The 23,042-nt window shown below is 43.7% G+C and overlaps 1 protein-coding gene across 1 annotated transcript in view; it reads left to right on the top strand.

Moving 5' to 3' along the window:
• cacna1ea (calcium channel, voltage-dependent, R type, alpha 1E subunit a) overlaps nt 1–23,042 on the top strand; it is a 516,576-nt gene that overhangs the window by 275,907 nt on the left and 217,627 nt on the right. Inside the window, exons 3-4 of the mRNA XM_080196651.1 lie at nt 18,174–18,279; nt 18,764–18,903. Coding sequence (XP_080052777.1) covers nt 18,174–18,279; nt 18,764–18,903 — 246 coding nt within the window. The remainder of the gene's footprint in view (nt 1–18,173; nt 18,280–18,763; nt 18,904–23,042) is intronic.

The following is a 23,042-nucleotide window of genomic DNA, read 5'->3' as shown; positions in this document are numbered from 1 at the left end:
AGGGTATGTGTTTGTAGACCGAGTGCCAGAATACTAGCTCACATGCCTCTGAAGAGAGTGGCAAAGTCGTAGTATGTGTGTGTGTGTGTGTGTGTGTGTGTGTCTGTATCTGGGTGGAATTCTATAATACAAGGGGATGCTTCTCTACACTGAGCATATTATAAGAATAACTGTTTCTTGTTTGTTACAAGATTTTTATAGTTAGTGGGGTTATTACTGTTTAAAAATGATATATAATGCTGACAGATTTACGAGTTTGAGACAGAAAGGTAGAGGACAAATGAATTTTAAAAACTGCTTTGTTACTGTTTGCCTGCAATTAGAATAAGTGCTCAATTAAGAAAAGTATGTGTTAGAGCACTGTTAATGAGTTAAAGGAACAATTACACCAGGATGTGACTCAGTTTGGCTGTAGTTAATTGTAGGTGTTCAATAGTCTGTAGTAGGTTGGAAGTCGCATAGGAATGCGCTTGAGGAATATTTTTTGAGAACATCCTTACCAAATTGATAGTAAATAATGCAAATAGATCTGATTTTCTTAAAAATTGTATTAAGTTTGACTATAACAGTCAGCATCTGCCTGAAACAGTTAGCAAAGCTGAAAGGGACATTAACTGATCTGAAACAACCATTACAGCAATTGAGATATAACACCATCAAAACCACCACTGATGGTGGTTTCAACAATATCTGGCATTTGAATGCTCACATATGTTTCCAATAAGTTTCTTCAAAGTGAAATGGCCAGTTCCTGTTGCTTTTTGCCTTCTGAAACTTGGTCAGGTTTCTCCTTCACAGCTGCAATACTGATCTCTGACAACAGCTAGAAGGATGTCCCCCCATTTATATCCCTGAATAGTGAATGGAACTTTGGTTCCCATACTGACAGCCAATTCTTTTTTCATACCTTTATAGTGGATCATAGAATCCCTACAGTGGAGAAGAAAGCTATTCAGCCCATTGAGTCTGCACTGACTCTCCAACAGAGCATTTCACGCAGGCTCGATGCTTATAACCCCATGTATTTACCCCATTAACCCCCTAACTTCCACCTCTTGGGACACTAAGAGACAATTCAGCATGGCCACTGCACTTAACCTTTGCATTTTTGGATTGTGGGAGGAAAACGGAGCACCTGGAAGAAATCGACACAGATACAGAGAGAATGCACAAAATATGACTTTACTTAAGTTTAAAACACTGGTTCCAGACTCATTTCTCACTCTCAAACTGAATGTAAAATTCCCGTATGGTATGATCACTCTTTCCTAGAGGACCCTATATACAGTCTATTCCTTGGTTGGTTCCACAGTGTGTTCCATGGGCTAATCCTCCAGGCCAGCTAATTTGATTTGTTCAGACAGTATGAAGATTAAAATTGCCCCAGCTATTGGAGTAACTTCCATTTCAAGTTTTGTTTTTGTCAAGAAACTAATTCATCATGCACTTCTGCAAGAAAGTTGTTTTACACACAAAAAAATTGCATCTCCATACCCACACTGAAATCCCAATGTCATTTTGCATGTTTCATCCAATACGAACCATACCTATCAAATGATTTTCTGTTTAAAGATCTTTGTTTATTCCCCTTGCATTGTTCTAATGTTTTGGGTAGTCAAGGATACAAACACCTTTAAGAGAAAGCTTTCAATATATTAGTCTCATCTATACTTTGCTGACTTCCATTTAGCACATTTTGAATATCTTGGAATTCTGTACTATATTAATATAAAGTATGAACTCCGACAATGTTTGCTGCCTGTTTCCCCAAATGTCTTTATTTATTCTCTCATGAGCCAGATTGTGCATGGATGACAGAAAGACTGGACGGGTGGTTAGCAGTGAGTTGAGCTGTAAGAAGATACGGATGAAAAGGTCAAATCGGCAGATAAGTCGCAGATGGAATTTAACTCTGAAAAGCGTGATATACTTTGGAAGGAGTAATTTGACAAGAAAGTATTCAATTAATGGTAGGATACTATGAATTTCTGTGGAACAAAGGGACATTGGCATGTTTGTCCCACAGATCTCTGAAGGCAGAAGCGCATATTAGTAGGATGGTGAAAAAGGCATATGGGACACTTACCTTTATCAATTGAGGCATAGATTACAAAAGCAGGGAAATCATGGTGGGTCATGTAGAATTTTGGTGAGGCCACAGCTAGAGTAAGGATGTGATTGCACTGGAGGGGTGCAGAGGAGATTTACCAGGATGCTGCCCAAGATAGAACTTTTGAGTTATGAAGAGAGATTGGATAAGCTTGGGTGGTTTTCATTGGAGCAGAGAAGACTGAGGGGCGACCTGATCGAGGTGTATGACATTATGAGAGACATGGACAAAGTGGATAAGGAGCAACCACTCCCCTTAGTTGAAGGGTCAGTCATGAGGAAACATAGGGGCAGGAGGTTAGGGGGATGTTAGGAAAAACTTTTTTACCCAGAGGGTGGTGACTGTCTGGAATGTGCTGCCTGACAGGGTGGTGGAAGCAGGTTGCCTCACATCCTTTAAAAGGTACCTTAAAGCACATCATTATGAGCACATCATAACATTCAGGGCTATGGGCTTAGTGCTGGCAGATGGAATTAGGTGGGAGTTCAGGCGTTTCTCATGTGTCAATGGAGACTTGATAGGCCGAAGGGACTCATCTGTGCTGTATGATTCTATGACTTAATATTAATGTACCATCTGTCATCAAGGTACAATACAGTCCCAGCCTGAAAGTATCTATTGAACTTTCTGTGGTAGCTGAACTGTGTACCTCATAGGACTGAACTTATCCACAGTGAAACAGAGCCCAACTCAGAATGCTTCACACGGGGATGGAGAGATTTTTGGTGCAGCGAGGGAAGTGAGAAGAGATGTTGTCTGGTTATTTTCATAACAAAGAGTGTAGGAGTGGGAGACAGTGAAGCCTGAGTGCTCAAGTCTGGACACATCAATTAGGTGAACTGTAAGATGTTTATCTGTATTTCAGAGACTCACTGACAGCAAATGGAGACTGAGAGCTGTGATCAAAGAGTTATTGCGGGCAGGGAGAACATCCAGTGAAATCTCTGACAACAAATATAGCATCTACAAAACAACTAAAATGACATTCCAGCCAGGAAAGAAGACAATTGGTGAGCATTATGTATTTTGACTGGCTGGCATCTACAGTTATTAAGAGAGACTTTAGATCTTATTGGAACAAGGAAGGCACGCAGGCTAACCTGGGGCAGAATCCCAGTTCTACATGCTTACTTCATGCTTCCAGAAGGATCTGCTGAGAGAGGACTCCAACCTCTGGTGCCATTGGTTTCCATTGGTCCCTCAAGTCAGGTGACCCTCTATTGCTGTGCTGTCTTAAAGTGACAGACACCACATACACAACAGTGAGTAACTGGTAAAGTGTTCCTTGGTAATAGTTTAGAAAGTGAAGATATGGCAGGGCATCACAGTGCCACGTAACATACACCCTGTGCTATGTTGAAAATCCTGATCTCATGGCCAGAACAACTACATTAAATCACAGAACCCCTACAGAGGGGAAGGAGGCCATTGAGTCTGCACTGGCTCTCTGTCAGAGTATCTTACCCAGGCCTTCTCACCACCATATCCCTATAACCCTATACATTAACCATGGATAATCCATCTAACCAGTACATCTTTGGACTGTGGGGGAATCCGGAGCATCCACAGGAAACCCACACAGACACTGGGAGAATGTGCAAACTCCACACAGACAGTGACCCAAGGCCGGAATTGAACCTGGGACTCTGGTACTGTGAGGCAGCAGTGCTAACCATTATGCCACCGTAGAACACTACAGCACAGAAACAGACTTGTTGGCCCTTCTTGGCTGTGCTGAACCATTTTTGTGCCTAGTCCCACTGACCTGCACCTGGACCATATCCCTCCACACCCCTCTCATCCATGTACTTGTCCAAGGTTTTCTTAAATGATAAAAGTGAGCCCGCATTCACCACTTCATCTGCAGCTCACTCCACACTCCCACCACTCTCTGTGTGAAGAACTCCCCCCTGCCAATATTCCCTTTAAACTTATCCCCCTTCACCCTTAACCCATGTCCTCTAGTTTTTTTCTCCCCTAGCCTCAGTGGAAAAAGCCTGCTTGCATTCACTCTATCTATACCCATCATAATTTTATACACCCCTATCAAATCTCCCCTCATTCTTCTACGCTCCAGGGAATAAAGCCTGAACCTGTTCAACCTTTGTTGGTAACTCAGTTTCTCAAGTACCGTTAACATACTTGTAAACCTTCTCTGCACTCTTTCAACCTTATTAATATCCTTCCTGTAATTAGGTGACTAAAGCTGCACACAATACTCTAAATTCAGCCTTACCAATGTCTTATACAACCTCATCATAACATTCCAACTCTTATACTCAGTACTTTGATTTATAAAGGCCAATGTTCCAAAAGCACTCTTTACAACCCTATCTACCTGTGACACCACTTTTAGGGAATTACGTATCTGTATTCCCAGATCCCTCTATTCTACTGCACTCTTCAGTGTCCTACCATTTACCTTGTATGTTCTACCTTGGTTTGTCCTTCCCAAGTGCAATACCTCACACTTGTCTGCATTAAACTCCAGCTGCCATTTTTCAGCCCATTTTTCTAGCTGGCCCAAATCCCTCTGCAAACTATGAAAACCTTCCTCACTGTCCACTACACCTCCAATCTTTGTATCATCAGCAAATTTGCTGATCCAATTTACCACATTATCATCCAGATCATTGATATAGATGACAAACAACAATGGACCCAGCACTGATCCCTGCCGCCCAAATTTATTCCAGATTTTGGAAAACCATTTATTTTTCAAAACTAATTTGCTCAACTGTCCCTGACACTTGTTTTTGCATTTCAAGATGATGACAAACTCAAATAGTGTTTTCTCTTTCCTTTTCTTTGATATTGAGAAATCATCAAGATTACTATCTTTTCATTCGATTTTCAGAAATGACAATTTGATCAGCTCCATAAACATCAGGTTAGTTTTCCTTTTGAGCGCTGGAAATAGAAACTTTTATCAGTTCCAATCATGAAAGCAATGTTGTCTAGGCTGGCTGGTTTCACATGGTGTTGTAAATTAAAGACAGAAGTTTGAAGAATTTTTTAATTCATTTATGGGACATGGGCGTTGCTGGCTGGCCAGCCTTTATTACCCATCCCTCGTTGCCCAAGAGCAGTTGACAGTCAACCACATCGCTGTGGCTCTGGCGTCACATGTAGGCCAGACCCGGAAGAACAATAGATTTCCTTCCGTAAAGGGCATTAGTGAGCGAGATGGGCTTTTCCAACAATCGGCAATGGTTTCACGGTCATCATTTTGGCCTTTATAGCGAGGGGGATAGAATATAAAAGCAGGGAGGTCTTGCTGCAACTGTACAGGGCACTGGTGAGACCACAACTGGAGTACTGTGTGCAGTTTTGGTCCCCGTATTTGCGAAAGGATATATTGGCCTTGGAGGGAGTGCAGAGAAGGTTCACCAGGCTGATAGCAGAGATGAGGGGGTTAGCTTATGAAGAGAGATTGAGTAGACCGGGCCTGTACTCTTGGAGTTTAGAAGGCTGAGGGGGGATCTTATAGAGACTTACAAGATAATGAAGGGGCTGGATAGGGTACAGGTAGAGAGATTCTTCCCACTTAGTAAAGATAGCAGAACTAGAAGGCACAGCCACAAAATAAGGGCGGGAGGGGGCAGTTTAGAACAGAGTTGAGAAGGAATTTCTTCACTCAAAGGGTGGTGAATCTTTGGAATTCTCTGCCCATTGAAGTGGTGGAGGCTGCCTCGTTGAATATATTTAAGTCATGGGTAGATAGATTTTTGATAGACAAGGGAATTAAGGGTTATGGGGAGAAAGTGGGAAAGTGGAACTGATTCACTTCAGATCAGCCATGATCTTATTGAATGGCGGGGCAGGCTCGAAGGGCTAGATGGCCTACTCCTGCTCCTATTTCTTACGTTCTTATGTTCTATTCTTAATTCTTAATTAATAAAAGCAAATTACTGCGGATGCAGGAATCTGAAACCAAAAGAGAAAATGCTGGAAGATCTCAGCAGGCCTGGCCGCATCTGTAAGGAGAGAAAAGAGCTCATGTTTCGAATCCAGGGGACCCTTTGTCAAAGCTTTGAATTGCCTATCCACCATTATCCCTTTAAGTAACATTTCCCAATCTATGTTTCATATCATCATAGTCTTCTTAATTAAGATTCAGGACCCTAATCTCAGGATTAACTACGTCACACTCCAACTTGATGAAAAATCTGTCATATTATAGTCACTTATCCCCAGGGGTCTCGCGCAACTAGACCACCAATTATTCCTTTCTCATTACACAATACCCAGTCTTGTTGGCTAACCTATCATCAATTGTCTCTCGATCTGTTGCCATTTCTTTTGTGAGACATTTCCAACCCCAAGATGATTTGATAACCAGAATCTATGACGTATCCCAAATTCTAATTCGTGTGATTAAATATTGGAGAAATTATAAAACGTTGAAGTTGTTTGTGAACGTCTTAGGTCCAGATTGTTAAAAATGTATCCTTGCAATGTGAGCTGTTGTAACTCAGGCCAAGTGCCAGTTTCCCACCATCAAGCACCCTTTACTGTGCATCAAAGAGAAGGATATAGAAACATAGAAAATAGGTGCAGGACGAGGCCATTTGGCCCCTCGAGCCTGCTATGCCATTCATTAAGATCATGGCTGATCATCCAACTCAATAGCCTAATCCTGCTTTTTCCCAGTAACCTTTGATCCCATTCACCCCAAGTGCTGTATCCAGTCACCTCTTGAATTCATTCAATGTTTTGGTATCAACTACTTCCTGTGGTAATGAATTTCATAGGCTCACTACTCTTTGGGTGAAGAAATGTCTCCTCACCTCCATCCTAAATGGTCTGCTCTGAATCCTCAGAGTGTGACCCCTGGCTCTGGACTCTCCCACATCAGGAACATCCTCCCTGCATCTGTCCTGTCTAGACCTGTCAGAATTTCATAAGTCTCTATGAGATCCCCCCTCATTCGTGTGAATTCCAGTGAGAACAATCCTAACCTAGTCAATCTCTCCTCGTACATAAGTCCCGCCATCCCCAGAATCAGCCTGGTAAACCTTTGCTGCACTCCCTCAAGGGCAAGGACATCCTTCTTCAAAAAAGGAGACCAAAACTGCACACAGTTCTCTGGGTGTGGCCTCATCAAGACCCTGTATAATTGCAACAACACATCCCTGCTCCTATACTTGAAAATTCTTGCAATGAAAGCCAACATACCATTTGCCTTGTTTACTGCCTGCATGCCTACCTTCAGCTTCTGGTGCACAAGGACACCCAGATCCCACTGTACACTCCCCTCTCCCAATGTACAGCCATTCAAATAGTAATCTGCCTTCTTGTTTTTGCTTTCCAAAGTGAATAGTCTCACACTTCCCCAAATTATACTGCATCTGCCATTAATTAGTCCACTTACCCAACCTGTCCAGAATGGATAACTGTGAGGTTATAAGGACAGTGGCTTGCAGCTAGATAGTCTACATCTTGGGTCCTATAAGATTGATCCAGTAATCCCCTGTGGACATCATAGCCTAATCCTGCTTTTTCCCAATAACCTTTGATCCCATTCACCCCAAGTGCTGTATCCAGTCACCTCTTGAATTCATTCAATGTTTTGGTATCAACTACTTCCTGTGGTAATGAATTTCATAGGCTCACTACTCTTTGGGTGAAAAACATGAGGCAACGTTTGTTTTCCATCTTTTACTGCCCTTGAGAAGGAGGTGGTGGTGAGCCACCTCCTCAAGTTGCTACAGTTCGCAGGTAGGTGCACCCACAGTGCTGTTTGACTTTCTGAGTGGCTTGCTAGATGATTTCAGAGGACAGTTATGAATCCAGCACACCGTGGATCTGGAGTAATACATAGGTCAGATTTCCTTCCCTGAAAGGTTTGAGTGAATTAGATAGATTGTTATAGTAATCCGGTTGTTTCATGATCATTACTGAGACTAGCATTTTATTTCAGATACTTTAATCAACTAAAATTAAATTCCCTGTGCTATCGTGGTGGGATTTGAACTCATCGTCAGATTAATATTCCAGAAGCATCAACGTGATTCTACCAACCCTGAATCAAAAGATTGCCACATCTTCTGTCACACTAACCAAAATTTCATTGTCACCCATGAAATTTGTGCTTTCATAACGTAATGGGTTAGTTATCTTTAATACTTCCCATTTATTTTATGCTAATACTTATTAACCAAAAAACAACATATTAGTCTCTGCTTTGAGAAAAGGTAAGTCATTTTCCCTGCTTTTTCTTCGAGGGCCAAATTATCACAACAAACTCAAGAAAAACATAAAACTACAGTTAAGTTTCATAGCTCAATAAACCCTCCAAATTATAACACACAGGCAGTTGGTGAGGGTGGAGCTTCCCAAAAGTTGAGGAGTCTAAATAATTGAGGCCAGAGTTTCAAAGAGATAGCACTGCAAATTTGGTGGCCTTTTAATAGTGGAAAAAGAAACTGAATCTTTCCCAAATCTCCTTTAATTATCCTTTTTTTAACCTTAAACCAACATTTAATCCCTGATGTTTGCAACTTAACCTCATTTAGAGAAGCAGTGAGACATATCTTTAATTGAAACAGCAACATATACACTAGCTATTTCTGTTTTTAATTTTCTGCTCCAATTAAAACAGTGTTTTGAAAAGTTCAAATTGGATTTCTGACAGGCATCTTCGATGGTTTCATGACTGAAGCTAATGTTTCTCTCAGTTGCAAAACAAAATTTTAGGTTAAAATAAAACCCACGCAAACATCTTTGATTTAAAATTTAATTCCTAATTCTGGGTGCACAATATATAATTAAAATGAACAGACATTCACAGTTTCGTACTTCTAGGCAACTTGGAATATTGATTATTTTATTGAGTTATGAGTTCAAATTGCTAATTAACTGTGTTATATTTCCAGGTCTCGAGCCCAGGAAACACAGTTTCAATCAATGCACAGGTACAGCCTGATTCTATCTAACCCATAAACCTGGATGGAGCTGATTTGTATTCTGAGGCTGGAGGTCCCAGCGGCTGCAGTGGAAGCGAGTGTCGCATGACCAGATCAGTGCAATCATGCAGTAGCCAGCAACCAACTCAAGGGACGGGAGGGTTCTATCCAGTTAAAGAGCAATGGTGGGCAATGAGCTGTCAGCTTACTGAAAGGTAGTTCCAGCTCACATCATACAGAGTTGCCAACCCAAAGTATTGCTTTGTTTAAAACGCTTGCCTGAACAACAATGCTGATGACCCCACTTTCTGATGACAATGAAGATTCCTTCTGTTGACGACAGTGAAGACCCCTCCTGTTGATGACAGTGAAGACCCCTCCTGTTGATGACAGTGAAGACCCCTCCTGTTGATGACAGTGAAGATCCCTCCTGTTGATGACAGTGAAGATCCCTCCTGTTGAAGACAGTGAAGACCCCTCCTGTTGATGACAGTGAAGACCCCTCCTGTTGATGACAGTGAAGATCCCTCTTGTTGATGACAGTGAAGACCCCTCCTGTTGATGACAGTGAAGACCCCTCCTGTTGATGACAGTGAAGATCCCTCCTGTTGAAGACAGTGAAGACCCCTCCTGTTGATGACAGTGAAGACCCCTCCTGTTGATGACAGTGAAGATCCCTCTTGTTGATGACAGTGAAGACCCCTCCTGTTGACGACAGTGAAGACCCCTCCTGTTGAAGACAGTGAAGACCCCTCCTGTTGAAGACAGTGAAGACCCCTCCTGTTGACGACAGTGAAGACCCCTCCTGTTGACGACAGTGAAGACCCCTCCTGTTGACGACCCCTTCTTGCTAATGACAGTGAATGACACCATGGACCATGATCAGTATTGTGCCAGTCCTTGTGGAGAAACTAAGAGTGTTCCTCATTCTGCTGGCTGGAGAATCAGGTTCACAACCTGAAAGGGAAAGCCAAGAGCGGTGCACCCTGACCCCAGTGGAGGAGGCGGCTTTGGATCTGGCTGGGCCTCAAGGCTGCTCATGGATTGCTGATTCTGAAACAGCAATGTCATCACAGGAGAGGGCCGACAAGTGCAGATACACAAGACTGTATGGGAGCTCAGGGTTTACTGTGACCACCACTGGACACATGGAGCTCAACGTGATGCATAGTTAGGGTGAAGAGATGGAAAGCCTCAATTGTTCTCCCATGCAGTACTGAGTAATCCCGTAGCTGGAGAGACTGGGTCCAATCTCTGTGGAACAGGAAGAACAGTCCTCAGGCAACATAATATAATATAATTTCCTCAAACTCTCTATCAGCACACATATTCTCACACTGGCTTTTTGCTCACTATAAGATACAGGTTCACAAGCTAATGACCACTTCACAGACATGCCTGAATGGCCAGGGAACTGGAGGCCACTGACAGTGGAGGATTGTAGGAGGCCAGGTCCAAGCTGAGGCCCAGGCTGAAGATGGGCCTCTGGAGTAGTCAGCAACACAACATCTGCCAGAGGCTATACTCATCCATGTGCAGTAGATGGAGGACACCATAAGTGCTGCCTAATCTCAGCCTATACATGCATGATTTCCTCCATGGAGTGGCTGGCGACCACCCCCGAAAGAGTCGGATCCGCAACCAGTCAGTGGCTGAGGGGATGCATTCAGACCTAGAAATTGTCGCCTTAACCATGAATCTAGTGGAGCCCATGGAGAGGGAAACTAGGTAATTAAAGTCTCCACCAGGCCCTTGTGCTTCTCAGGCCGACCTCTACACCTGGGGGCTGCTCCCAGAGTGCTGCTGTGCCTGATCCCTCTCAGCCCCTCTGTCAGCGATGCCAAGGTGCTATGATGATAGAGGAGGGTGCTGGGGGAGCCACTCTGCATGCTAGATCCTGCCAGCCCTCAGGCAACCAGAAGACAGCTGCTAAGGTCATCCCAGGTCAGCACTTTTCCTCCCACACAGCTTCATGAGCAGGAGTGGGAGGGGCACCTTATAGAAGAACCCGTGTGGAAATTGAGAATGGCACCTTAATCACTTGAGCTTTCCAAATTTATATTTTTAAGGGTTTATTGTGTTGTGCCGTACAATGAATATTAGATTTACCACTGTCAGTAAATACTTGCTGCCTTGTTAGACCCTATGCCAGCGTCACAGACAGTCACCCAAGGCTGGAATTGAACCGGGATCCCTGGCACTGTGAGGCAGCAGTGCTAACTACTGTGCCACCATGCCACCCATATTGTACCATTCCTCTCCTGCACTGTGAGGTTTACTCACAGGTCTGAGCAGTCACAACTTCAATGTCTCTATTTTCAGAGAATCAATCGAGGGGACAGTGGGGGGAGGGGGTGGGGATGATTGGGTGGTGGGGTTGCAGGAAGTGTGCGAGAAGAAAACTTGCACCTTGGGCTGCCTGAGGATGTCGAAATGGAGGCTGTTTTCCCCAGGAGCGGAAATCATGTCTGAGGGAGCTGCTTTCAGTGGTCACGTACCAGTTGGTGGAAGGAATCTCTTTCTATTGATGCAGCTCATTGGGCCATCGGATCGTGATGGCCACAATCCATGGCATCCTGTTTCAGGAGGGATCCAGTGATGGCCTCGAAGCCGAGGAGTCTCTCTGCCTGACTGTCCTGTTCAGGTCAGTCGTGCACATAGTCACCAACCCCCTTGCACACGACATCGGTCAGCCACATGGGCTGCAGCCTGCGAAATCCCACACATGGCCCCAGTGGATCCCTGCAAAAAGTTATATATGTGAAAGTTGAGAACCATGGTGATCTTCAAGGCCACCAGCCTTGTGTAATTACTAACCCTAATGGGCCTCAGCTTGACACCCAGTATGACACAGAGATGAGTGACAACTTTGGAGAACAGCAGTCTTCCCTGACATTGTCATTTGGTCATTTGAAGATAGTTGAGCTGTGAACGATGCACTCTCGCTTGGGGCTAGGCTCCCCTGCACACAGGTGCTGTTGACATCTCCCTCTGTGCCCTTCTCCATTGCGCCCACCTGGAGGCTGGCGCTCATGATGCTCCTCAGCTTCCTGATGCACTCAGGCAGGAATTGTACTTCCCTTCCCCTCTCTGGGAGGGGAACACAAAGACAGGATTGATGAGGCCCATGGCAATGAATTCTTTTCTCGTCCTGTGTGTCCTTTGCAAGACACCTCCTGCCTACACCACTCCCAGACTATCCCTTGGGAGCAAGTGCCACCTCCCTTTTGTGGTCATTGAAAAGTGCCCCACTGCCAATACTGGGCCCTTTAGATGCTCCTTTGTTTGTGCTGCCCTTCACTTGCCCCCTCTGTTAGTACTTCCTCCTTTACTTACTTCCTGTGTTAGTATTGCCCCTTTCACTTGCTCCCTCTGTTAATGCTGCTCTCTTCATTTGCCCCCTCTATTCATTCTGCCTCCTCCTGCTATTGTCTGGCAATGACCTCTGTTCCACTTCACCACAAGTTGGATCTCTGTATTGCTGACTCCAGAGGCAGCACGGAAAATCTCTTCTTCATACTCTTTCCTTGACCGTGTGGAACTCTGAAATTCATTCATAAAGTCTTCAAAGTACTGTTAAGTTTGGATTAATTGCTGTTTCCATGACAATGACTGAAGACCCACCATGTGGCAGTGAGGTCCACCCACCATGGTTGCCACTGAGTGTAACATTAGGAAGTGACATCAAGGATGTCAGACCTGTGGTAAACCACCACTCCAGCCCACCCACCCCCACCCCCCACGCCCGCCACATTCACCACCAATTACTGACCCTGCTCGGAATGACCCAGTAAAAATCTGGTCCAGAAAGAAGTAATGAAGCTTTGTTTCTAACGTGAAAGGGTTAATTATCGGGAAGAGAATAGGCAAACAGACATGAACAAACATTTATGGCAAAGTTTCCACCACTTACGGACACAGGTATTGGCAACAAAATCTACTGTAAATTTCACTTCAAAACAGAACATGGAACCCATTTGTTTATTACAACGGGTTTAAATGTTTCCCTTTCTTTCTGAAGCCAGGATTTTCTTTTATGTCACTTCATGACAATGTTTGAAAGCAATAAGTCCACCTTCTCCTGGACAATCTCTTTCTTTCTTATCATGTTTCACGAGGGCATCAAAATGAACAAATATGTTTCTGGTGAAGTAAAAATGGAAATTAGAAAAGCAAAGAGAGGATATGAAACATATTGGCAGGTAAAATCAGCAAAAACCCAAAGATGTTTTACCAATACGTTAAGAGAAAGAGGTAAGTGTAGGGCTTATCAGAGATGTACATGGTTACTTGTGGGTTGATTCTGAAGATGTGGGCAGGGCTTTCAATGTCTCTGTCTTCACTAAGCAGAGGGCTGAATCAGGCATCCAAGTCAAAGAGGAGGATGTGAAATATCAGGTACAATAAACAAAGTGAGAGAGGAGGTACTGGAGGGACTGGCATCCTTAAAGGTAGATAAATTACCAGGGCCGGATGGATTGTATCCCAGGTAGTTGAAGGAAACAAGGGAGGAAATAGTGGATGCTCTGAGGATCATTTTGCAATCATGACTGGAAACAGGTGAAGTCCCTAAGGACTGGAGGCCTACTAATGTTGTATCATTATTTAAAGAGGGTGCAAGGGATAAGCAAGATCAGTCTGATTTCAGTGATGGGCAAGATATTCTGAGACTCAGGATAAGTTGTGATCAGGGCTGGCATGATTTTGTTAAGGGAATACTATGGGGTATATTTTCGGGTCCTGCCTGCCACAGGAATTGTAACAGGTGGGACAGAAAATTTGGCGGACTTTTTAAAGGTCTGTTGACCTTGGACAGGAATTTCCAGTCTTGGGGCGTAAGTGGCCAGAAAATCTTGCCCCAGGTCTTACTAACTGAATAGAATTTTTACAGGAAGTAACGATCAGGATAGTGCAATGGGTGTTGTCCACATGGGTTCCAAAGTATTTGACAGTGTCCCACATGGCAGACTAGTCAGGAAGTAAGATCTCAGGGATACAGAGGAAGAAAGGAAGCTAGACCTAAAATTGGCTCAGTGATGGGAAACAAAGGCTGATGGATGTTGTTGTAAAAGGTAAGTGGTTTTCAATGGTGCTCCACAGGGATCAGTGTTGGGATCCTTGCTGCCTGTTTGTGTATACTAATGACTTTGACTGAAATTTGGGAGCATGATTGGGAAATTTGCATTTGACAGAAAAATTGTCCAAGTAGTCGATAGTGAAGAGAAAAGCTGTCAACTCCAAAATGATATTGAAGGTTTGGTTGAGTGAGCAGAGAAGTGGCAAATGGAATTCAATCTGGAAAAGTGAAAGGTAATGCATTGGGTGGGGGGGGGGGGGGGGGGGGGGGGGGCAAACAAAATTAGAGAATATTCAATAAATGGGAAGATATCGAGAGAGGATGAGGAAGTGAGAGACCCTGGAATACATGTCCACAGGTCCCTAATGGTGACAGGATGGGCGGACAGCGGTCAAGAAAGCATATGAATTGTTTTTCTTTATTGGCCGAGGTATTCAATACAAAAACAGGGATTTTTTTCACCCAGAGTATGATGGGCATCTGGAATTCATTGACTGAGGTTGAGGCAACTCATATGAAAAGTACATGGATTTGCATCTGAAGAGCCGTAACCTGCAAAGCTATGAGCCAGTTGCTGGAAAATTGGATAAAAATGAACAGCTTAATTTCTTTTCCCTCTTTTTGGCGAGCACAGACATGATAGGCTGAATGGTCTCTTTCTTCACCGTCACCTTTCTATGGTTCTCAGTCATACAGACACTTGAAGTGACCAGCTCCCATTGATCACAATCTCCAATTGGCTCCATTGGGTTTCTATGTCATGATGTCAATGTTGGTCGCTTGTGAATGCAGCAAATGTTTTTGATGTGTTCAACCGTTTGGATCTAGGTTACTGTATTGACAAACCATACTGCCTTATGAAGCTTCTCCTAAGCTCTCCAAACCCAGTTACATTCTGAGCTCTGTGTTTACACTGTAGGGTTTGAAACCGTCCAGAAAATTGATAGAATCCCTACAGTGCAGAAGGAGGCCATTCAGCCCATTGAGTCTGCACTGACAACAATCCCATCCAGGTCCTATCCCCGTAACCCCATGTGGTTAGCCTGTTAATCCCCCTGACACTAAGGGGCAATTTAGCATGCCTAATCCACCTAACCTGCACATCTTTGGACTGCGGGAGGAAATCAGAGCACTCGGAGGAAACCCACACAGAAATGGGGAGAATGTGCAAACTCCACACAGATAATGACCCGAGGCCGGAATTGAACCCAGGTCCATGGCGCTGTGAGGCAACAGTGCTAATCACTGTGCCACCATGCTATCCACAAAGGAAGGAGAAGAAGATGAAATATGAGGGTCAACTACCCAGTAGTATAAAAGAAGATTGCAAGAGAGGGGTGAATATAGCGGCCATTACTAAGAGAAGGTGCTTGGGAAGCTGGAAGGTTTGAGGTGGATAAATCATCTGAACTAGATGGACTACCCAAGAGTCCTGAAGGATATAGCTGAAGAAATAATGGAGGCATTGGTGGCAATCTTTCAGGAATCACTGGACTCAGGGAGGTTCTGGAAAATCACTATTTTAACATCCCTGTTTAAGAAGGGAGAGAGGCAAAACACCAAAAATTACAGACAGGTTAGCCTGACCTCGATTGTTGATAAGATTTTAGAGTCCATTATTAAGGTTGTAATTTCAGAATTCTTGGTGCATGGTAACATAGGGCGAAGTCAGCATGGTTTCATCAAGGGGAGGTAATGCCTGACAACTCTGATAGAATTCTTTGAGGAGGTAATGGGCAGATTAGATGAAGGAGAGCCAGTGGATGTTATCTACTTGGATTTTCAGAAGGCCTTTGACAAGCTGCCGCACAGGAGGCTGCTCAGTCAGATAAGAGCCCGTGGTGTTAGAGGCAAGGTAATAGCATCGATAGAAGATTGGCTGACTGGTAGAACACAATGTGTGGGGATAAAGGAGTCCTTTTCAGGGTGGCAAACTGGTGACTAATGGAGTTTTACAAGGGCCAGTGTTGAGAGCACAACTTTTCACTCCATACATTAGTGATCTAGATGAAGGAACTGAGGGCATTGTGGCTAAGTTTGCAGATTATACAAAGATAAGTGGAGGGACAGGTACAGCGAGGTTGCAAAAAGACTTAAACAGGTTAGGAGAGAGGGCAAAGAACTGGCAGATGGAATACAATGTGGCAAAGTGTGAGGTTATGCACTTGGTAGGAAGAATAGAGGCGTGAACTATTTTCTAAATGAGGAGAACATTCAGAAATTGGAAGTGCAAAGGGTCTTGGGAGTCCTAGTTCAGGATTCTCTTCGGGTTAACTTTCAGGTTGCGTTGTAGTTAGGAAGACAAATACAATTTAGCATTCCTTTTGAGAGGACTAGAATACAAAAGCAGGGATGTAGTGCTGAGGCTTTATAAGTCTCTGATCAGACCACATTTGGAGTATTGTGAGCAATTTTAGGCCCTGTATCTAAGGAAGCTGTGCTGGCCCTGGAGAGGGTCCAGAGGAGGTTCACAAAAATCCCAGGAATGAAAGGCTTGTAGAGTGTTTGAGGACTCTGTGCCTGTGTTTAGAAGGATGAGGGGGGTATCATTGAAACTTACAGAATACTAAAAGGCCTGGATAGAGTGGATGAGGAAAAGATGTTTCCATTAGTAGGCAAGACCAGGATCCAAGGATCCCTTCAGAATCAAGATGAGGAGGAATTTCTTCAGCTCAGCTAGAGAGTGGTGAATCTATGGAATTCATTGCCACAGCAGGCAGTGGACATCAGGTCATTGAGTATATTTAAGACAGAGATAGATAGGGTGATAGATAGGGTCTCGATTGGCAAGGGGATCAAAGGTTACGGGAAAAAAAAGCAGGATAACGAGGTTGAGAATTTTACCAGCCATGATTGAATAGAGAAGCTGGACTGATGGGCCACATGGCCTAATTCTGCACCTGTATCTTATGAAGGGTCCTTCAGGAGATCTGTGGATGGGTCCAAAGTACAAGTCACCTACGTGCAACTTTATGGCAAAGGGTATGTGAGAGAGCGCGACAGAATCCTCATCCACCAGTTGTGTAATATCACATAAATAGTCCAGCGCTCTTGTGTATGGCGCAAGTCATCTTAAACATGAGCAACAACAGTGCAGTTTTACAAGGAAGATTTGTGTTAATGTTTAATTCTTGTGATGACATAGATTAATGATTAGTGTTGATTTAATATTTGTACTATTACCTGAGGAGATTATTGTGATAATTTTAGAACAATGTTTGCAATAACTGTGTTCTCTTGTGGTATTAATATAAACTTATTCTATTTAGTCGTGAAATAGTAACATAATTATATCTTTATCTGTATACTTGCTGTAGTCATTCCTCCCATTCATGATTCTTTTTTCCAGTGACGAGCGAAAGCAATGGTTTATAACTACTGGGCAATCTGTGGGTTCTTTGGCCACTTCTTAAGGGAGGGCAGCACTGCTGGAGGTATGGTCTTTTTGGAGGAAATAATAAAATGTTGCCCCACCTGCCCTCTCAGGCAGACAATACTATCTCCAGCAAGAACAAGGCTGCCCTTTCTGGTGTCCAAACCAATATTTACACCTTGATCAACAACACCAAAACAGATTGTTACCATGTTGGTGTATGTGGGAGCTTGCTGTGCGCAAATTGGCTGCACTGTTTCCTCCACTCCACCAGTAACTACACTTCAGAAGTTCTTCGTTGGCTACAAAGCATTTTGGATTTTCCAGTGAAAGGCACCAATAAAAAGGCAAGTCAATTTTTTTTAACTTTCCTCTGTAGCAGTTGTTATAGTATCTCTCTCAAGGGTTTGGTACATTACAAATGTAAATGTCTGTGAAAGAAATGGTATATTACAAGGATACATGTCTCTAGTGGGAGTGGTATATTACAAGGGTATGTGTCTCTGGTGGGAATGGTATATTTCAATGATGCGTGTCTCTGGTGAGAATGGTATATTACGAGAATACATGTCTGGATGGAGTGTATGTATTGTAACAAGAGAGAGCCTCGAGAGTAGACGTGGAACTGATTTCTGCAATTGTGTTTCATTGGAAGTCTCTGTATGTCTTTGCAATGGCATGTCCAGTTTTCCTTAACCTTTTCACTCCATTCGAATATATGATTTTGGCAACCATTATTGCCAACTGCATCGTACTGGCCCTGGAACAACACCTTCCACAAGGAGACAAGACTCCCATGGCCAAAAATCTGGTGAGTTTGGAGCTGCAGGGGGGTGAGTGAGGAAGTGTGAATGGGTGAGAACCTTAGGAGTGTTTGAAGAACTGGGTGCATAGAATCAGGGGGGTTAGCAGTATTGGGGCAAGATCAGTGAGAGTGAGGAGGGGAATTAGAGTCTGCTTGTGTAGTTGAGGGGAGGCGGTGAGGAGATGGAGGGGGTGGTGAGGGGAAGGAGATGGAGTGAGTGAGATCTGATGTTTTGGTGTCAAAGCTAAGGGGCAAAGGCAGAGCGAGGGTATGAGGGGAGGAGCTGAGGAGGGAGAGGAACTGTGATGGGAATTGGGAATGGGAGGTCTGATTGGGGCAATATTTGTTATTGTTGGATGGGATTCTTTGCGAGAAAAAGACTTTTTCAGATATCATAAATGCTTAAAAAAATGTTTTTCTCTTAAACTCTCGACAAGAGACCGATCCCATTGCCTCCCTTTTCATTTGCCCCACCCTTCTCCTCCTCCAGGAACAAACTGAGCCTTATTTTATTGGAATCTTCTGTTTTGAGGCTGGGATTAAAATTGTGGCTCTGGGATTTGTGTTCCATAAAGGATCATATCTTCGGAACGGCTGGAACGTAATGGATTTCATTGTGGTTCTCAGTGGGTAAGTGACTCCAGACACCTTTCCTACATAAAATGTACAGTACAAGTGGAGCAACTGGTCTAAGCAATGTTTATATTCCACATGAATCGCCTTGCTGTATCCATTCCTCATCTCAACTCTTTGGCATATTCCTTTGTCCCTTAAACGATTTCATATTTGCTTCAACGACTTTCTGTGTCAGCAAGTTCCATATTAGCACCATGCTTTGGGTAAAGAGGTTTCTCCTGAAGTCTTTGTGGAATTTGGTAGTGACTGTGGTGTGGCATGGTGGCACAGTGGTTGTCACAGCTGCCTCACAGTGCCAGGGATCCAGGTTCAATTCCAGTCTTGGGTGACTGTGTGGAGTTTGCATGTGCTTCCTGTGTCTAAGTGGGTTTCCTCTGGGTGCTCCAGTTTCCTCCAACAGTCCAAAGACGTGCAGATTAGGTGCATTGGCCACACTAAATTCTTCTTCAGCCTACCTGGACAGGAGCCGGAGTGTGGCGACTAGGTTATTTTCACAGTAACTTCATTGCAGTTTGAATATAAGCCTACTTGTGACACTAATAAATTAAACTTTATCCGAATGAAACCTCTTTATATTTTCAAGGACCACTTTTAGGTAACCCCAATATGTAGAAAAGTTGCAGGGGATCACTAGATGATGAGACCAGACTATTGCTGAAATAGGAATAATAATGAGAGGCTTTTGGATTATCCAGGTGGGTGACAAAATTAGAATGTTGCCTGAAGAGTCTTAGGCCACACGCCTATAGACATTACAAAGGCTTTCAAAGGTCGCAGGGCAGGAACCATATGGGGACACAGCCTGTTCGCGTCAGGAGTGGGAGTTCTGGGACAGAGATGCAATTTCTAGGCATACCTTATTAAATAGACATACAGTACTGTTTAGTTGTGAAGGATGTCGGTACTGTCTGGAGACAATACACATCTCTTTAACCTGTGATCAGTGCTCCTTCCACTCACATTGTCGGCCACTTTAAGACTTGAATAGCAGGTTAGGTGTAAAGATTTGCATTCTAATCAGTAATCTGTAAACTGTCCGTGCTTCATCTGCTCTGTCTGAGACCAGAACTCTTCATTCACCTGACGAAGAAGGAAACCTCGAAACCTTGTGAGTTTACTATCAAATAAATTGGTTGGACTTAAACCTCCAGTTGTCAGACTTCTTACTGGGTTTACCCCAGTCCAATGCTGGCATCTCCACATCATATTTGTCAGTTCACCAGAGGGAATAATGTCTGTTGAAACCTCTCATCATTTTGAAACCTTCAATTTGATCACCTCTTTACCTTTCCTGTTCCAAAAAGAACAATCAAAACTTTTCCAACCTCGCCTCATAACTGAAACCACTTTGTAAAATGTAGGAACAGAAATAGGCCTTTTGGCCCATTGAGTCTGATATGATAACCCTCAACTTCATTTTCCTGCCTTATCCCCATAACTCTCAGAAAATCCCAGTCTACCTAGACTTGTGTAGAACTTTGTTCAATGTTTCAAAAGTACATTTCAACAATATCTACCACGTCCTCAAGGAGCCAAATGCCCTCCTTCTGTGTTATAATGACTCTAAGGGCTGGTTCACAGCTGAGTTTTCAAAAAGTGAGTGGGTCGGTGAACAATAAGACCCCCCCCCCATTCAGCCCCTGGCCCCCAGTAAATTCACCCCATGACTATCTTGATCAACAAGCCCTGCTTTCTCATCTAAGAATTCAATCAGGCAAGTCAGAGATGATTTGCTTTTGATGAATCAAGGCTTGCTCGCCTTCCTTCATCCTATCTCTTTATTAGCTGATTGTTCCCTGGTTTATTCCAAATGAGTGGGTACAAATTGAGCATCCCTCAGTCCTCCAGCCCTACTCATGAGTAATGAGGATTGAAAGATTGCGACTGCTATCATCACCTTTGCCCCTTTCAGCCTTTGATTCATTCCACCTGGTCCAGGCGGCCTACCAGCACGCAGTAATTCCCATCTTTATTATCCAATCTATATTTCCCCCTCGTCTCATAGTAACAAAGAACAAAGAAAATTACAGCGCAAGAACAAGCCCTTTTGCCCTCCAAACCTGCACCGACCATGTTGCCTGACTAAACTAAAACCCCCTACCTTCCAGGGACCATATCCCTCTATTCCCATCCTATTCATGTATTTAATCTTCACATCATCCACTTCCTTTCACATCTATCTTTACAAAGAAATCAATCAATATTTCAGTCATAGCTTCTGCTCTTTCATAATGATTTGCCTTTGTATTGAAATCATAGAACCTCTACAGTGCAGAAGGATGCCATTCAGCCCATCAAATCTGTACCGGCTCTCTGAAAGAGCATCTTACTCAGGCCCACCCCCCTACTCTATCGTCAAAACCTCATATATTTGCCATGGCTAATCGCCCTAATCTGCACATCTTTGGAGTGTGGGAGGAAATTGGAGTACCCAGAGGAAACTCACACAGACACAGGTAGAATGTGTAAACTCCATATGGACACTCACCCAAGGCCATCATTGAACGTGTGTTCCCAGCACTGTGAGGCAGCAGTCTTAGCCACTGTGCCATCCTCAGCAGCACATAAAAATTGCTAATTTAACACTTAATTTCTCAAAAGGTTGAGGAATGGAGTGTGCTGTAACAGATGTGATAAAAATTGGAGTAAACATGTAAGCACATGAGACCACATTATTATTCAAAAGGAAAGTGCGAGGTGAACCTGGGACATGTCTAACCTGGATTGGGAGCAGCATTTCAAAATATAATATAGCTCACAATCCTCCTTCTGTAGACACTCACGGACTAAAAGAAGAAAAGGACCCTGGGAGGGGTGGAGGCACAGTTAGTGGGAGGAGAGCAGAAAGCAGCATGGACACCAGTGTAATGGAAACAGAGACAAGGAAGGGAAAAGACCTGAGAAGGGCTGGAATAAAGAATATTCCAGATGTTCTGCAGAATGGTAGGTGTAGCTCATGTTCCCAAAGGCCCCCGGCTGGATTTTCCGTGAGAATCTTTTGTGGGAGTTGAAAAAAACGATTGGAGTGTGTTGAGCAAAGAGATGATGGAAGCAAATACTTGGCACAATCCCAGCACTAGGCAGCAGTGGCCCACACTAACACTGGACAAGAGAACTCTGCAGTTAATGCTGCTGCTGTCAAAAGCTTATGACCAGGTCCCTCCATAGGCACTGACATGATGGGTGATTCTCAGAGCTGTGGCAGTTGCCCTTTCGCTCCACCACCTGTGACAGGGCACATCACATCTCATTCCATCTCTCCACAAGAGGCTGTCAGCAATTGTTTCTATCATTGCACAATGCATTGAACATGGTGAAATGGCCCTGGGCCTTTCACAGGAGCTTTGTCATTGAATCACGTAAGAGTTGTGACCAAAGGTTTGGTGAAAGGAGAAATACTGTGTACAGGAAGAGTGCAGAAATTAGATCTAGCTCTTGGGGCTAAACGGATCAATGATGTGGAGATGCCGGCATTGGACTAGGGTAGGCACAGTAAGAAGTCTCATAACACCAGGTTAAAGTCCAACAGGTTTATTTGATAGCACAAGTTTTCGGAGCGCTACTCCTTCATCAAGTGAAGGAAGAGTTGGGTTCACAAACAGGGCATATATAGGCATAGACTCAATTTACAAGATGATGTTTGGAATGCGAATCTTAATAGGTAATCAGGTCTTTACAGGTGCAGACAATGCGAGCGGAGAGAGGGTTAAGTCATGGGAGTTACAGGTAGTGTGACATGACACACTTTCTGTAACCCCCCATAACTTGCCTGGGCTTGCAAAATCTCACTAACTGTCTTGGCTTGGGACAATTTACACCTCTTTAACCAGTGCTTAATCTCTCTCCAGTCGCATTGTCTGTACCTGTAAAGACCTGATTAACTGTTAAGATTCACATTCCAACCATCATCTTGTTAGTAGAGACTGTGCCTATAGATGCCCTGGTTGTGAATCCAGCTCTTCACTCACTGATGAAGGAGCAGCACTCTGAAAGCTCGTGCTACCAAATAAACCTATTGGACTTTAACCTGGTGTTGATGAGATTTTTTACTAAATGGACTAAGGGATATGGGAGAAAGGGTTATTAGGGTATTGAATTTGATGATCAGCCATGATCAAGATGAATGACAGAAC

The sequence above is a fragment of the Carcharhinus amblyrhynchos genome, chromosome 9 (assembly GCF_965287045.1).
Source record: "Carcharhinus amblyrhynchos chromosome 9, sCarAmb.v2.hapA, whole genome shotgun sequence".
In the NCBI taxonomy this organism is placed as follows: Eukaryota; Metazoa; Chordata; class Chondrichthyes; order Carcharhiniformes; family Carcharhinidae; genus Carcharhinus; species Carcharhinus amblyrhynchos.
Note: the sequence above shows the minus strand (reverse complement) of the source record. Positions and strands in the feature narration are given on the sequence as shown.